The sequence below is a fragment of the Antedon mediterranea genome, chromosome 1 (assembly GCF_964355755.1).
Source record: "Antedon mediterranea chromosome 1, ecAntMedi1.1, whole genome shotgun sequence".
Taxonomy (NCBI): domain Eukaryota; kingdom Metazoa; phylum Echinodermata; class Crinoidea; order Comatulida; family Antedonidae; genus Antedon; species Antedon mediterranea.
This window is the reverse complement of record NC_092670.1, coordinates 19,282,030-19,298,937: the sequence shown is the minus strand read 5'-3', so window position 1 is coordinate 19,298,937 and position 16,908 is coordinate 19,282,030. Positions and strand designations below refer to the sequence as shown.

The 16,908-nt window shown below is 33.4% G+C and overlaps 1 protein-coding gene across 3 annotated transcripts; it reads left to right on the top strand.

Moving 5' to 3' along the window:
- Nucleotides 1-1,301: 1,301 nt before the first annotated feature.
- On the top strand, nucleotides 1,302-7,142 carry LOC140047630 (PRKCA-binding protein-like). 3 transcript variants are annotated; one of them, XM_072092668.1, is made up of 10 exons: nucleotides 1,307-1,405; nucleotides 2,147-2,310; nucleotides 3,355-3,595; nucleotides 3,961-4,117; nucleotides 4,395-4,511; nucleotides 4,898-5,031; nucleotides 5,205-5,297; nucleotides 5,593-5,693; nucleotides 5,977-6,071; nucleotides 6,452-7,142. In XM_072092668.1, the coding sequence occupies exons 2-10, from the start codon at nucleotides 2,255-2,257 to the stop codon at nucleotides 6,721-6,723; spliced, it is 1,266 nt and encodes a 421-aa protein (XP_071948769.1). In that variant the 5' UTR covers nucleotides 1,307-1,405; nucleotides 2,147-2,254; the 3' UTR covers nucleotides 6,724-7,142. The 3 variants fall into 3 exon arrangements, with proteins under 3 accessions (XP_071948776.1, XP_071948769.1, XP_071948783.1); XM_072092675.1 differs by lacking the exon at nucleotides 2,147-2,310 and having other exon boundaries at nucleotides 1,302-1,405; nucleotides 6,452-7,141; XM_072092682.1 differs by lacking the exon at nucleotides 1,307-1,405 and having other exon boundaries at nucleotides 2,307-2,380.
- Nucleotides 7,143-16,908: the final 9,766 nt, after the last annotated feature.

Here is a 16,908-nt window from a genome sequence, read left to right as displayed (position 1 = left end):
GTTTCCTATTCTTTATCGTTGAGTTTTACTCTAATCAAATTGGTTATAGTAAAACACAGTGCTAAATTGCTATGTAAATGTTATATATCATATTATTAAATGTTTCCTATTCTTTATCATTGTGTTTTACTCTAATCTGATTGGTTATAGTAAAACACAGTGCTAAATTGCTATGTGAATGTCATTTATCATGTTATTAAATGTTTCCTATTCTTTATCATTGTGCTTTACTCTAACCAAATTGGTTATAGTAAAACACAGTGCTAAATTGCTATGTAAATGTCATTTATCATGTTATTAAATGTTTCTTATTCTTTATCATTGTGTTTTACTCTAACCAAATTGGTTATAGTAAAACACAGTGATAAATTGCTATGTAAATGTAATTTATCATATTATTAAATGTTTCCTATTCTTTATCATTGTGTTTTACTCTAACCAAATTGGTTATAGTAAAACACAGTGATAAATTGCTATGTAAATGTAATTTATCATGTTATTAAATGTTTCCTATTCTTTATCGTTGTGTTTTACTCTAATCAAATTGGTTATAGTAAAACACAGTGCTAAATTGCTATGTAAATGTTATATATCATATTATTAAATGTTTCCTATTCTTTATCATTGTGTTTTACTCTAATCTGATTGGTTATAGTAAAACACAGTGGTAAATTGCTATGTGAATGTCATTTATCATGTTATTAAATGTTTCCTATTCTTTATCATTGTGCTTTACTCTAACCAAATTGGTTATAGTAAAACACAGTGCTAAATTGCTAAATGTCATTTATCATGTTATTAAATGTTTCTTATTCTTTATCATTGTGTTTTACTCTAACCAAATTGGTTATAGTACAACACAGTGCTAAATTGCTATGTAAATGTAATTTATCATATTATTAAATGTTTCCTATTCTTTATCATTGTGTTTTACTCTAACCAAATTGGTTATAATTTATTTAATTTCATTTCAAAAGACATTTACCTAAATTGCTATTTAAATGTCATTTATCAAATTATTAAATGTTTCCTATTATTTATCTGGTTATATAGTAAAACACTGTGCTAAATTGCTATTGTATTAAGGACGAGTTCCGAGAAGATGTATTCAAAGCTACAACCAATCAGAACAGTGTTAATCAATATAGTCCATGGCTACAGCCAATCAGAAACGTCCAAATCGCAATAACCCCTAGGCTAATAGAAATTATTGGTCCGAGTAGCCTTTTCAACCAGACGTTGCGAGGTTTAAAAAGTAAAACATGATTTACTCGCCAGTATGGTATAGTTTATATACCTGCGATGAGAGATGACGTACGTACGTGTCGCGTCTAAATAAACATTCCCAAAAGTGAAGTTTATTTGACGATAAAATTATGGACTTTGACTTAGAAGAAGACCGCATGTAAGTATTCTGTTTATTGTGTTGACAAAGAAGTACATAATTGCAGGTTATCAAAATGTTACGGTAAGTCCTTAATACTTCTAATGGGAATTTTGCTAGGCCATATATATGACCGCTAAGCTAAGCCTGTATTTTGACAATTCATTCAGTTCATCATCATCGACAGCGGAGCTGACGACGTTCGACCTGCTAAACAAAGTATCTAATTTGGTGTGCCTAGCCTAGCCAGTAAATCGTATTTGGAAAGACCATCCTTTTAGTCTACTATCTATATGATTAGCTATTCCATCCTGTCATGGTTGATATACAGTAGGCATATTTATGTTTTATTTAGTCGCATGCGAGTTAATAAAAGTATTATAATTAATGAATAATAATTATAATTATATTATATCTAGGCTAGGCCTAGTAGTAGTAGGCCTACTGTATTATTATTTACGTATGTGTAGAGTGAATGAGGAGTCATATAGATAGCCTAGTATTTTACACCTCATTCATTGTACAGTAGTATGTATTGTCAGTAGCATGCTGTATTATAAGGCCTAGGCCTAAACTACCTAGAGTTTGATATTTATAATAATTATATCTCATTTGTTTTGTTGCTTGTGTGAATAAAATGTGATTTACTGATTGTAATTCTAGAGTAAATACAGAAAATATTATTATTATTGGGCCATAATTACTGCCAATGAGGTGAAGTGATAATAAATTTAACCTAGAAAGCTTGCTTGCATTTAACAGAATAATCTGATAGAGAAATACGGATTTCGGAAGTTGTACAGAGCCATAAAAAGTTTGCAGAATCTTACAATCTGAATCAAAATCGACAATTAGTAAAATATTGAAACAATGCCGTTGGAAATTATAAAAAATAACGATGGTTTTATCGCTGTAGAGGATAAACAGTGAGTGACACTTATTTGGTTTAAGCAAGGGATTTGGATGTGTGGTTCATTAGGGTCATCACCATGGATGGTAATACTAAAAACATTACTTGTTGCATGTGGATTTGCATAATTATTACGATTAACATATACATAAGGTGGTTTCCATTGAACAAAGTATCAGTGAGATCAATAAGAAAATTTATTTCCAATGTAAGCATCATGCAATTCAACTGGTTATTTTAATCTGTGTTCAATGTAAATTCATCCTAGTGTACTGTATAACAAGTTAAAAAAGGTCAAAAGTCATTCAGTAGTATAGCTTGCTGAGGACAAGTTGTGATGATTTGGGGTTTTACTAGTTTGCATGCGGTATGTACAGGTACAATCTTGAACAAGATATACAGTAGTGCTACTGTACTGTACATTAGGGAATATTTGCGGTCCATTTTTCTTATTTCAGTAATAATATACTGTATAATAGAGTATACTGTACAGTATAGCATTAATACTATGTTCACTGTGATGCTTTTGCTCTTTGCCTGCATTATTTATGGGTTGTGTTAATTAATACCTAATGCCAGTTACAGTCTACAGTATTTAATGATTAACAAAATACAATGGTAAGAGCTTTAATTTTAATACTTTGGATTTATTATTAATATTAGGTAGTCTTTGTTTGTCAAATTACATGTTGTACAGTACTGTATGTGTTTATGTTTTTACATGCTTTACCTACCTTAGTAACAAACATTCCTTTTACTAAACATTAACAGTCTACAAGTACATTAGCTCAAAGTTTATTTCAATATATCAAGGAATATTTTTGAGAACAAAATCTTAGTGATGTCATTCAGAATAGACTTGAGCAATGGCACTGTATAATAAGATTACATAGTAACCTGAAAATTTAATAAATCAAAACAAAGCCTGAATTGAATTATTTTGGATGTGAAGAAGCTATTTATTTACAGTGTGACTATTTGACATTATAAATATAGTATAGCATGTATTTCTGATTATATTGAACTTGTTTCTTTATTAGAAATTTTCTTTTTAAATTAGGGGCATGGATGCTATCCCAGGAAGTGTAACATTGAAGAAAGATGCACAAAATCTCATTGGGATCAGTATTGGTGGCGGTGCCCCCATGTGTCCTTGTTTATACATTGTACAGGTGTTTGACAACACGCCGGCCTCTAAGGATGGCACTCTTGCTGCAGGAGATGAGATTGTTGGAGTGAATGGCAAATCAGTCAAAGGTCGTACCAAAGTTGAGGTTGCAAGGACAATCCAAGGTGTTAAGGTACTGTATGATGAATTTTACTACTGTACAAACGATATGTCATATTATTAGGGCATGCTGTACGATGAATTTATGTATTTTACCCAGTGGCGTAAAAGCTATGAGCACTCACTTTCTAAATCCATGAGCCCCTGAGCAGTGCCCAGAGGAAAAAACAGGTATTAAAATATGCCGAAAAAGGCTAAAAACGCCTCCAGTGTTGGAACTTGAAGGGCCACTTAGGTTTCCTAAACCAGGGACCTTAGGGCTCTGCGTTACACCACTGATTTTACTATTGTACAACTGTGTGCTATGTGTACAGTATTCATCATATTAGTAGTTAGTTATTACTGCATATTATTCTGCATATTAATTTATTTTTTCAGAGCGATGTTGTCATTAACTATAATAAGCTACAGGCTGATCCGAAGCAAGGAAAAACGCTGGATATTGTAATGAAAAAAGCAAAGCATAGGGTTGTAGAACACCTTAGTTCCTCTACTGCCGATGCTCTAGGCCTAAGCAGAGCCATTCTGTGCAATGGTAAGTTTGTATCACAGGGAAGCTTACAGTAACCCAAGTTTTGTGGGATATTTGTGATGTGCAAAGTACTGTAGTTGTTTTTAGTAGAATGTTTGCTGTTTACAATACAGTCTCTGAATGAACAATCAAACCATTGCAATTGTACATTTTGTTGACAGAGAGTTTTCCACATAACATTACTTTCCACATAACATAAAGACAATGGTGTACTAAAACCTTTTATTCTACTATATAATTTCAGATTTAAAACAAGTAGCTTATTTTAAATTGATTTCAGATTTACTTGTTAAAAAGCTTGAAGAATTAGAGAGAACACACAACATGTACAAAGGCCTGATGGAACATTCCAAGAGACTTTTACGATCTTTCTACGACATGTCACAAACGCACAAAGGTAAGAAAATTATCAATTTCTCTTTAACTTTCAATATACCTATGAATGAGAATGGTAATGGAATTATTTATGTTAGTTAGTAATTCGACAGACACCAGTTTGTTCTCATGGTGTTTTATTTCTCACTACCAACTGAAGCCTTTTTAAAATCTTCTAGTTGCACCTTGTGCATCCGCTCTAAAGCATTCTGTATCTACGTCTCTGTGGTATTAGGACTTGATGTCAGCTAGGCCTAGAAGATTTGAGAGAATTTAAAGAAGTTTTAATATGTGAATCCACTCAAATCATTCTGTAGCTACATCCCTATGATATTAGTGTAGTACACTATGTCAGCTAGCCCTAGAGGATTCTACAGAATTTAAAGAAGTATATATCTTTGCTTTCAGCATTTGGAGATTTGTTTGCCGTTATCGGTGCTCGTGAACCACAACCAAAGGCATGTGAAGCGTTTATAAAGTTTGGCGATGCTCATCGTACTGTAGAGAAGTATGGAATAAGACTACTTAGAACTGTCAAGCCAGTAAGTTTAATGTCTATTACTTTACCTATCCTGCAGTTGACATACTGTATCTGTGTGATGACCGTCATCTTGCAGAATGTCTTTGAGAGTCATTCAATTGTTGTTACATAGGAATTAGAACACGGAATACAGCATTTTTTGTTTTTACAGTATGACTCTTGTTTTTTTTTTAGATGCTAGCAGACCTTGGAACATTCCTTAGTAAAGCCATTCCAGACACAAGACTCACAATAAGAAAATATGCTGATGCAAAGTTTGAATATCTGGTAAGGTTTTATGGATTTTTAGGTATATCACTACTACCATATTTGGGCATATCACTACCATATTTGGGCACATCACCGTTTGATAATGTAGACAGAGCTTTATATTTGGTCACTCCTTAAGCTCCGCTTTTCCGGTCCACTTGCCTACTTAACACAGGTGAAGGTAGATTAGCCAGCTCAGCTGAGTATAGTATATATTGCTTATCAACCTTGTACTAAATTTAGCCCTTGAATTGAATGCGAGTATACAGTACTGCAGTTCTTAGAACTTAAGTTTATGTTTGTTTTTTTATAGTCATACTGTTTAAAGGTAAAAGAGATGGATGATGAGGAGTATGCATACGCTGCTCTTGGAGAACCCCTTTACAGGGTAGAGACAGGCAATTATGAATACAGGTAGGATTTTTTTTATATATAATGCAGCGCCATCGCTATAGCATTTCAGTTTGATGCAATGCACATTAGCAGTTTCTGGCTGGCACTGGAAGGCACTTTACTGTCATGGGGTTGTTGTTTCAATTAGTCAATACTGTATTTGCAGTCAGTATGTCTATAAGCAGTTGCATATTGATAGGCCCACTTGTTTGTGTAAAATCACTTCATTTAAATACTTTGATAATATCTTTGGAAAAAAATATTCCCACAGAAATATTAATTAAATATTAATTTTCTCGCTTAGGTTGATTCTTCGTTGTCGTCAAGAAGCAAGAGCAAGATTTGCCAAAATGAGGTCAGATGTCATGGTAAAGATGGAGCTACTTGATCAAAAACATGGTATGTTATATGACTTCTCTCTGTGTGTTTTTTGACAAGTCAATTACACTATTAAGGCAGATTCCCCAATTACCTTTAGGCATAATAATGAACAATTTAAAGAAAACATGTAAAAACAAATGTACACAGTTGCCATTTTAAACAAGATTACTTACTAATTAGTCCAGTGTTTAACCATCCTCTCTTTTGCTATAAAATTTTGATTGTAAATGTCATTTTACTGTAAAAATGTAATAATTCAGCCTTTAGCTGCCGTTGAATTTTATTGTATGAAGGTTTTCTTAGCAAATAAAGATAACAAGATGTATTTATGTATATATCCAATCTATACTGGAATTTATTAAATGGTGAATGAGAAAAAAATGTATTATCTTCTTCAGTTCAAGATATTGTGTTCCAGTTGCAACGTTTAGTGTCCACATTTGCTCAGTATCACAAAGACAGTCACACACAGATGAAAGATGCTGATGTGTTTCCAATCGAAGTTGATATTCTGAAGACAACATTGAGTTATGGACAGCAGGAAGAGTTCTTAGGAGATGAAGAAGAAGACGACGATGATGATGACGAATTGCTGACAGGTGATGCTGGGGCGGAAAATGATTCTGTTGAGCCTGTTGAACCATTTATTGGTAATTTACTTGGTGATTGAAGGCCGAGCTAATTGAGTGCCAAGCTAATTTGAGGGCCGAGCTAAATATTCAATGGCCATATGTACAGCTTCAAGTAATGCCATCAATATGACAATTGCAACAGGTCAAATGTTGGAAAATATATTTATTGAAATATTTATTATATAAACAAAAGGTGTATGAAACAGATGAAATTGATATCAGTATGTATATTATTTATTGATGTATAATGTTTAACTAGTGACGGTATTGTCTATTTTTTGACCAAATCATATAGACTTTTCCAAAAATCTCCCAAAATAAAATAGGTAAAAAAATGTGCAGATTCTATTTTTTTCTATGCATGTTACCACACTACCCATATTGTTAATAGTACCTGCTGGTATATGCACAGTTATCATATAGCATCATACTTAACCAGTTATGTCAACAGATAAAAGGGTTGACATTTTCATAGTATATAGTAACAAATGATGGCAAAATAAAATGGTCAGATATGGTCATTTCATTTCAATATGGAAAATTTAAAAAAACCCCATACCTGAGTTCCGACAAAAATGGCCAAAATATCTACTTTCTAAAATTCAAAAATTATTTGATAATATTGCCATATATGTGCATATATTGTTATTATGATCTTATAGAGCCATAGCCTAGTTATGTAAAAAATAAGAGGGTCGAAATTTGCCCATTTTTCGAAAAATGCCCAAAATATCCACTTTTTAAAATTCAATAATTATGCAATAATATTGCCAAATATGCGCATATATTGTGTAATTATGATCTTATAGAGCCATAGTAACTAGTTACTGTATGTAAAAAAATAAAAGGGTCGAAATTTGTCCATTTTTCGACCTTTTTATTTTTCGAAAAAAGTGGTTACTATAGCACAATTGACATGCGCAGAACCCATTATTCGCCTCTGCGTATCTTTATTATGCTATAGTAACCATTTTATGTCAAAACTGGTTACTATAGCACAATTGACATGTGCAGAACCCATTATTCGTCTCTGCGCATGTTTATTATGCAATAATAACCATTTATGTCAAAAAATAAAAGGGTTGAAAATCGGCCATTTTTCAAAAATTTTCCTGCACAAATCCCTACAGGGATTTTTTCCAAAAAATGGCAAATTTTCGACCTTTTTATTTTTCGATAAAACTGGTTACTATAGCACAATTAACATGTCAATTGTGCTAAAGTATCCATTTATGTCAAAACTGGTTACTATAGCACAATTGACTTGCGCAGAACCCATTATTAGTCGCTGCGCATGTTTATTATGCAATAGTAACTTTTCATGTCAAAAAATAAAAGGGTCGAAAATCGGCCATTTTTCAAAAATTTCCCTGTACAGGGATTTTTTCAAAAAATTGGCCAATTTTTTACCTTTTTATTTTTCGATAAAACTGGTTACTATAGCACAATTAATATGCGCAGAACCCATTATTAGCCTCTGCGCATGTTTATTATGCTATAGTAGTAACCATTTACGTCAAAAGTAACCACTTTTGACATAAATGGTTACTATAGCATAATAAACATGCGCAGAGTCGAATAATGGGTTCTGCGCATGTCAATTGTGCTATAGTAACCATTTATGTCAAATATGGTTATGATAGCACAATTTACATGCGTAGAACCCATTATTCGACTCTGCGCATGTTTATTATGCAATAGTAACCATTTATGTCAAAAAATTAAAGGGTAAAAAATCGGAAATTTTTTTGAAATGGCCAATTTTCGACCTTTTTATTTTTCGATAAAACTGGTTACTATAGCACAATTAACATGCGCAGAACCCATTAGTCGACTCTGCGCATGTTTATTATGCTAAAGACCATTTATGTCAAAACTGGTTACTATAGCACAATTGACATTCGCAGAACCCATTATTCGTCTCTACGCATGTTTATTATGCAGTAGTAACCATTTATGTCAAAAAATAAAATGGTAAAAAATCGGCCATTTTTCAAAAATTTCCCTGTACTATAAGTACAGGGATTTTTTCAAAAAAATGGCCAATTTTCGACCTTTTTATTTTTCAATAAAACTGGTTACTATAGCACAATTAACATGCGTAGAACTCATTATTCACCTCTGCGCATGTTTATTATGCTATAGTAACCATTTACGTCAAAAGTAACCACTTTTGACATAAATGGTTACTATAGCATAATAAACATGCGCAGAGTCAAATAATGGGTTATGCGCATGTCAATTGTACTATAGTAACAATTTGTTAAATATGGTTATTATAGCACAATTGACATGCGCAGAACCCATTATTCGACTCTGCGCATGTTTATTATGCAATAGTAACCATTTATGTCAAAAAATAAAAGGGTCGAAAATCGGCCATTTTTAGAAAATTTCCCTGTACTATAGTACAGGGATTTTTCAAAAAATGGCAGATTTTCGACCTTCTTATTTTTCAATAAAACTGGCTACTATATCACAATTGACATGCGCAGAACCCATCATTCGCCTCTGCGCATGTTTATTATGCTATAGTAACCATTTACGTCAAAATTAACTACTTTTGACATAAATGGTTACTATAGCATAATAAACATGCTCATGTTATGTAAATTTTTTATATTGTTATTTCTTAATTTTTTAAATTTATTTATTTATTTATTTTCTTTTTTCGTGTTGTTTTTATCTAATCTTTGTTTAGGCATGTCTGGCACAAGCTTTTTGCTTTTTTGATCATGCCTTCTTCAATCATATTACCTTTTTTTACATCATTTTGTTGACTGTTTTATTTTGAAGAAAATAAATGTTACTTTGAATTGAAAAAAAAAAAAATTGAAAAGAGTCGAATAATCGGTTCTGCGCATATCAATTGTGCTATAGTAACCATTTATGTCAAATATGGTTATGATAGCACAATTGACATGCGCAGAACCCATTATTCGACTCTGCGCATGTTTATTATGCAATAGTAACCATTTATGTCCAAAAATAAAAGGGTCGAAAATCGGCCATTTTTAGAAAATTTCCCTGTACTATAGTACAGGGATTTTTCAAAAAATGGCAAATTTTCGACCTTCTTATTTTTCAATAAAACTGGTTACTAAAGCACAATTGACATGCGCAGAACCCATCATTCGCCTCTGCGCATGTTTATTATGCTATAGTAACCATTTATGTCAAATATGGTTATGATAGCACAATTGACATGCGCAGAACCCATTATTCGACTCTGCGCATGTTTATTATGCAAAAAAATGGCAAATTTTCGACCTTTTTATTTTTCGATAAAACTGGTTACTATAGCACAATTTACATGCGCAGAACCCATTATTCGGCTCTGCGCATGTTTGATATGCTATAGTAACCATTTATGTCAAAAGTAACCACTTTTGAAATAAATGGTTACTATAGCATAATAAACATTATTATCATGATCTTATAGAGCCATAGTAATTAGTTATGTAAGGGGTCGAAATTTGCCCATTTTTCGAAAAATGCCCAAAATATCCACGTTTTAAATATTCAATAATTATGCAATAATATTACCAAATATGCGCATATATTGTGTTATTATGATCTTATAGAGCCATAGTAACTAGTTATGTAAAAAATAATAGTGTCGAAATTTGCCCATATTTCGAAAATTGTCCTGTACAGTGGTTTTTTCGACAATTGCCCAAAATATCCATTATCTAAAATTCAATAATTATGCGATAATATTGCCATATATGCGCATACATATGTATATATATATATAAACAGCAGTTGTACGCACGCCAGAGATCAAATTGATACGCCCTCATCTTTCAGTATTCTTATTCACGAGGCGGGATCTCCGAAGAGATACTTTTATATTTATAAACACATTAGGCATGAACATTAATTCGAAACCGCCCGGTGATATACTGAAATTTAATTAATTAATTTGAAACGATAAAGATGAGGAAATCTGTGAGAATGAGAAAAAGTAACTAGTTCTCGACTTTTTTAATATATGTTGAGGTAACATGCGCAAAACACATTATGTGATTCTGCGCATGTTAATTATGATATAGTAAAATGAAAGGGTCAACATTTGGCTATATTTTTGAAAATTTGTACTTCCAAAAATATACTATGATAGTTCAAATAATTATAGCAATTTTATGATAAAATGATACAAGTTACTGAAATAAACACTAAAAGAAAAAATGAATTATTAATTTAGTCAGAATAAATTAATCGAAATCCAATTGGTGAGAAGAAACCGGAACTTCCAATTGGCAATATGTTGGTGCTACTTACGATATTTGATTAAAAATAGTTAAAAGCTTGCAGTCTTCTACGAATCAATATGGATTAATGGTATTTTCAATCCAAGATATATATGACTGAACGCGTGTATAGACACCAGGCTTTTGGACTTCTGCACAGCCAACGCCCCAGCTCACAAGACCAACAAGATCGTAGTCTCCATCTGAACGTTGGCAAACAAGAGGCCCTCCACTATCACCCTGAAATTGTAATAAAACGTGATACTGTGATATTTTAAAATATGCCTTGGGTCTTCATGAGTAATTTGCGTTCTCCAAAAGACAAAACACCCATGTTTATTTCTGAGCTAGTGGATAAGTCGAACAGGGTTCTTGTATTTTGTTAAGGATCGATGCCTTTCGCGACTTTCACAGTCCTACTTTCTTCCTATTTCAACAACAGCAAACTACTACTAAAGCCGCATATATTTTTATTTTCATAACATGGTCGACAAAATTGTAGGCCAAATAAGCTTACCTGACACGCATCTTTTCCTCCTTGTTCATATCCTGCACACATCATCTCTTTAGTAACGCCACCATTGTACCAATCTCGTTTGTTACATTTGTCATTGTCTATTATTTTAACTTCCACCTTGTTCAGGTAAAAGCTATCAGTTGAAGGTCCTGAAGAAAGCATATCAAATTAGTGACTGATTACAGAGCAACTACAATCACTAGTGACCACTCTATGTTATCGTAATATCTAGTCATCAATACAATAACATGTAATCGTTTTTATCAGTCATTATATTCTCAACTTAATATGATTATTATTTATTCATCATCATCTTCGTCGCTGTTTTTGTATCATACCAGCTTGCCGCACAAATCAGCTTAAGCATACTTGAATGGAAAGAACAAGAAATTGGCAGTTCAAAGGGACTAGTGCAATGTAAGCCCTCACCTTGTGTATCTCCCCATCCAGTTACAGTGCACTCGTACTCTGGTGGAAAGGTTTCATTTCTAACGCATACATGATTAACATAGTCGGTAAATATCACTGGTTGGTCCAATTTGATGAGTGCAATGTCGCTGTCAAGATATTTTGTGTAACCTGGATGTATGATGTAATCCGCAACTTTGAACGTCTGCTCGAATTCATCACCACCAAACGTGCTGTGTGCACCAACGACGATCAGCATTGAATTAATTTCAGATTCCGTCATGGAGCTGTGAAAATTAGAGAGAAAAAAATGTAATGGCTGAAATTAATAACAATAGCTTAGATAAAATGGTCCTTACCATTTGTTTTGTTACGCGTACGATTTTCTTCTAAAATTACTAAAATAATTTACCCAAGACAGTGACCAGCCGTAGCAATCCATTGGTCACTAATCAGAGTACCACCACAGATATGAAAGTAAGTTGACCAGTATTTAATCCTTATACTTGCCATCCACGGCCAACTACCATATGTTGCAGTTTGCCCTCCAACTATGCGGCTCTTCTTAACTTTTGGACTACCGCACGCTGGTTGAATAACAGGCTCTTTTAAATAGAAAACAAAAAAGGTTTATGTGAACAGCTTAAAATAGAAAAATAGAAACTACGTTATACTGTTGATCACCTGCAGTAACTAAAAACTTACACACAAATAACTAATTTATTAAGAATATAGTCTTTACCTGGCAAAAGATAAGTTTCACTGACATTAATAGATATATCGTCTAAAGCAATGTCACACTTTGATGTCGGTCCTCTGGTTCCTACAAACTCCACCTAGTGCGAACAACATTATGTTAGTATGACCAGATACAAGTTCTATAGCCGGTTTCACAAGCAAGAGAAATATAAAGAAATACTGCGAATACAATATCCGTATGTAAGGTACTGTAGGTTTACTGAAACACAAACATTTTTTGTAGATACTTGCCTGAAATGAGTAATACTCCGTCATCTCTGGAGTAACATCAATAACAACTTCATGCCAAAAATCACCTTGGTTTCCAGTTATGGACCAGATCGGTTCTTCCAGATCAAAACCATGTCTTCTATATATGGAAGATAATTATTATGTTTAGCAATATTCATTTCATACGTTCAGCAATATTCATTTCATACGTTCTACCTAACAAGTATTTTCTTGTGGTCCTTTCCAGATTGTCATGGCCAAACATGTCACAGTGTCACATCTCAGTATGCTCTCGGGTGAGATTAATGTAGTCGTATGCAGAAGTGTAACTGATGGCACATACAGAAACCTTCCAGAATCATACCTACCTCAAATAAACTTCAAATTTTCCAGATTCTTCTGTGAATGTATCTTTCATATGATAGTAAAATTTAACTTGACCACTCATAGCAAGAGAGAAGGGAGATCTTAGAGCAGCTCGCCAATCTTCACGCTTGTATGATCCTTCCATATAAACATAATGACCTTACAAATAAAAACAAATCACATAGCCAGTTTGTTAATATCGACTCTTGACCACACAAGCACATATACAGTAGTTAGAATAAACTACAGTATACATTTACGATCTATTTGTATGGTTTTATAAGTAATATTTCTAATATTGCATTCTAGCATATTCATTAAGACTAAGATCACACAATTCATTCCTTGAGTAGTGCCGAACTTGATTTCATTCTTTAAAACACTGTTATTATTTATTTCTAATTACTAGAAAAAGTAATACCATTTCGGTTATCTCCCAACGTATGATCATATTTTGGCCCCGTAGAATAAGATTTAGTGCGTCCTGTTGCACGAGTCCAGCTGAAGACCATGTCACCATCGAAAGTGTATCCACAAAAACCGTTCTCAAAATCACATGCAATACTTCCTGAAATATATTTTCAAAATGCTATTTAAAATAACATAGGCAGATACTAATACCATGATATAAAATGAAATGACAGTACATTTAAGTAAACTGAATGTTTATTGTATACTTATATACTATACTATATAGATTTATTATTATAAAGCGCTTTTCTATAAAAAAAAAAAAAAAAAAAAAAAAAAGACCAAAGCGCTGTCAGGGCAAATCTAAATTATTCCTTAAGGAAAAGAAAACTTTCTAACAATTTAAAAACAAAATTGTACTTAAATAGGTACATTAATCAATTTACATACCATATTCAGGATCTTCCTCGTCAACTGTGGAAAAAAGAAAAAGTAAATGTTAAGTTTCAGCCGAGCAACCGAGTAAGTACTATCCTTAAAAGGTGCCAATTTAGTGACACGTCTCGCAAAGAGGACTCTTGATTATCAGGTAAGAGACATACTCCTAGTTGGTATATTTGGAATGGCAATCACTGTTAAACATTAAAAAACAGCGTATCCACCAATTCTTACCCATTAGCTCGTAGTAATCTTTGTTCTTGTCGAATCGTAGGTAGGTCTTCGCTAACTTATTAGTTGTATTTTGCAACCAGCATACACCTCTGTCGGTTGAATAGTCAAACGAAAGGCACCTGAAAGCTGTTTCATTAACACACATCTCAGCACAGTCGGACAGTGAAGCATACGTGACATGAATGTTGTTCCGCTGTAACGCTACATCCTCTATCTTTCGAAATTTATCAAGTGCTTTAAACAAGATTAAGTGAAATTTAAAATGTGCAGTTTAAAAAAATCAATAATACATATTGTATTGAATATACAGTGAAAAGTTTAATATTAAGCACACACAAGGACGTAACGCAACGCAAGTGAATTGACCTATCACAAGCGATGGCTTATTCGCTTGTGATTGCTAACTGTCTATAACTTCGCTTGTCATTGGTTAAAACGCTTGCGTTGCGTTTACGTCCTTGCGTTACGTTCTAGTGGGAACCAAGCTTTAGATAGTATACGTACTAGAATTAATAGAAGCTACTGGAGCTTGTTTCGACCTTGAATCTTCTCGTATAGCAACTAAAAGAAAAACGAATGCAATTGATATCATCTATAACACATCAATACTAGTTAGACCAGCTACATACTAGGCCTACATTAAAATATATATTTTAATAAGCAAACTTACTTTGACAATCGATGTCCATGCATGCCGTTTTACCTCCTGAGCACGAACTAAAAACAGATTAAACATTATTATATACCAGTCCTGCGGTGGTTTTTATCTTACCAATAAAGATATTGTCGACTACAAGTAACAGCTAGAAATATGCAGAAACATACCAATTTTGACATCTCTCACCATCATAGAACTCTTCCCCATTAGGATACTCTGAATTCTGATATAAACATGGGCACTCATCAGGCAGTACACATACGCCATCATGCAAGAAAGCACCTTCTGGGCATTGACACCCGGCCACACAATACTTAGGCCCAGTGCAGCTTTCTAATGTGCCATTACATCCACCGATAGAACAGTTCTTGTTACACATGCTGTAAGGAGCATTAGCTGGACAACTTGCCGCTAAAGAAGAAAAAGGAAAAACTGTTTCAATACAAATAACGTTTGTACATTTGTAATCATTTAAGACTACTTTGCATTACAACACTTACGACAAAAACTTTCATTGCGCCAATTTACATAGACTTCTTGTTCTGCACATTTTAATGCATATCCACTGAGAGCACTACATGTACACTCATCAAAGTCGTTTGGTCGGCAAGTAGAAAGATAATCGATGCATTGCTGTTTATAATCATCAACTTTTACTTTCTGGAAAAGAATATGATGTTTACGGAATGCCTTCTTTCTTTGATGTTTTATATACAACTAATGCAAAGTATGACCTACGTATATTATTCATGGTTCTGGGATAAAATACAATCGAGTGATGATTAAACCAGAGAAATTGATATCATATGGATTTAATTTCTACTCGTCTGTTTCTATAGTTTTAATTAGTAGAATAACTTACAGAATGGCAACTTGCAAATTCTGAAGATTCCAAAATCTCACAAATACCAGTGGCCATCAATTGAGATTCATCCGTACTACTAGCTTTAGGAATATTTATATCTAGAGGTATAATAAGAAGGTAGAAATGTTGCTGGACCTCGTTAAATATTCAATCTATTTCTAGGAATGTGTTATGCATATATGAATTGCTCGACGACAGTAATATCTCTGCGCCTCAGAAAGTACTGTATTCATCGTACCTGATAAGGAATCCTCTATCCAGGAAATTGCGAACTCATCGACTGTAAATGCAGTATTTCCATCTGGCTTCTTAAGATCGTCATTCTTCATGTTAGAGTAGCAACCACATAGTCCACATGTACAGAATTTATAGTCACTAATTACGTGTACAGTAATCGTATGCAGACCATCCCATATAACCGTAAAACTATAACAGACAAAAAGGAGACATTACACTATTGTTTACTGAATTAACTAGTAATTAGGAGAAATACAAAATAGGGTTCACCAAATTAGAATATAAGTATCTAATAACTATTATGTTTGTGGTGACCTGGGATGAATGGAGTAATCTACAGACGAAGACGTAATCAGAAGAGAATGAAATAAACATACTTTCTACTAGTTATAACGATTGACTCTGAAACCCTAGTCAAAGAGATATCGGAGGTTGTCTCCAATGGCATCTCTTGCACTGTGCCATTGATCATTACTACTGGCGCTGTAAAACCGGATGCTCCAGTCAGCTGAATCTCCTCTGGTTCATCCTTTGTAGTGATAGTAACGACCAATGGACACTTGTTAGATGGTTGGCACCCGAAACCATAACGACATACAGTTATGTGGAAAGACTTGTGGCAGCAGTCTGCGGCGAGTGTATAGGTGTGGTCACCGCCATTGAAGTTGTACAACCTGTCGTCGAACGTCTTAAAAGATGACAAGCCCCAATAAAAACAGTGGGCATCTTCTTCAAATGCTATAATTATGATACAAGACAAATAAAAAACCAAAAAAAGATTATGCATTTGTGCAAAAGTGTGTCTATTGAACTGAGCTCTATATATTAGTAGTAATCAGGAGTTATCAGTAGTTAAATACTAAGCAG

Excerpts from the sequence above, each read along its gene's own strand:
- LOC140047630 (XM_072092668.1), top strand. The coding sequence starts at position 2,255 with ATGCCGTTGGAAATTATAAAAAATAACGATGGTTTTATCGCTGTAGAG. Across the intron at positions 4,118-4,394 it reads CAGAGCCATTCTGTGCAATG|ATTTACTTGTTAAAAAGCTT; the intron begins GTAAGTTTGTAT and ends AATTGATTTCAG. Across the intron at positions 5,694-5,976 it reads ACAGGCAATTATGAATACAG|GTTGATTCTTCGTTGTCGTC; the intron begins GTAGGATTTTTT and ends TTTCTCGCTTAG.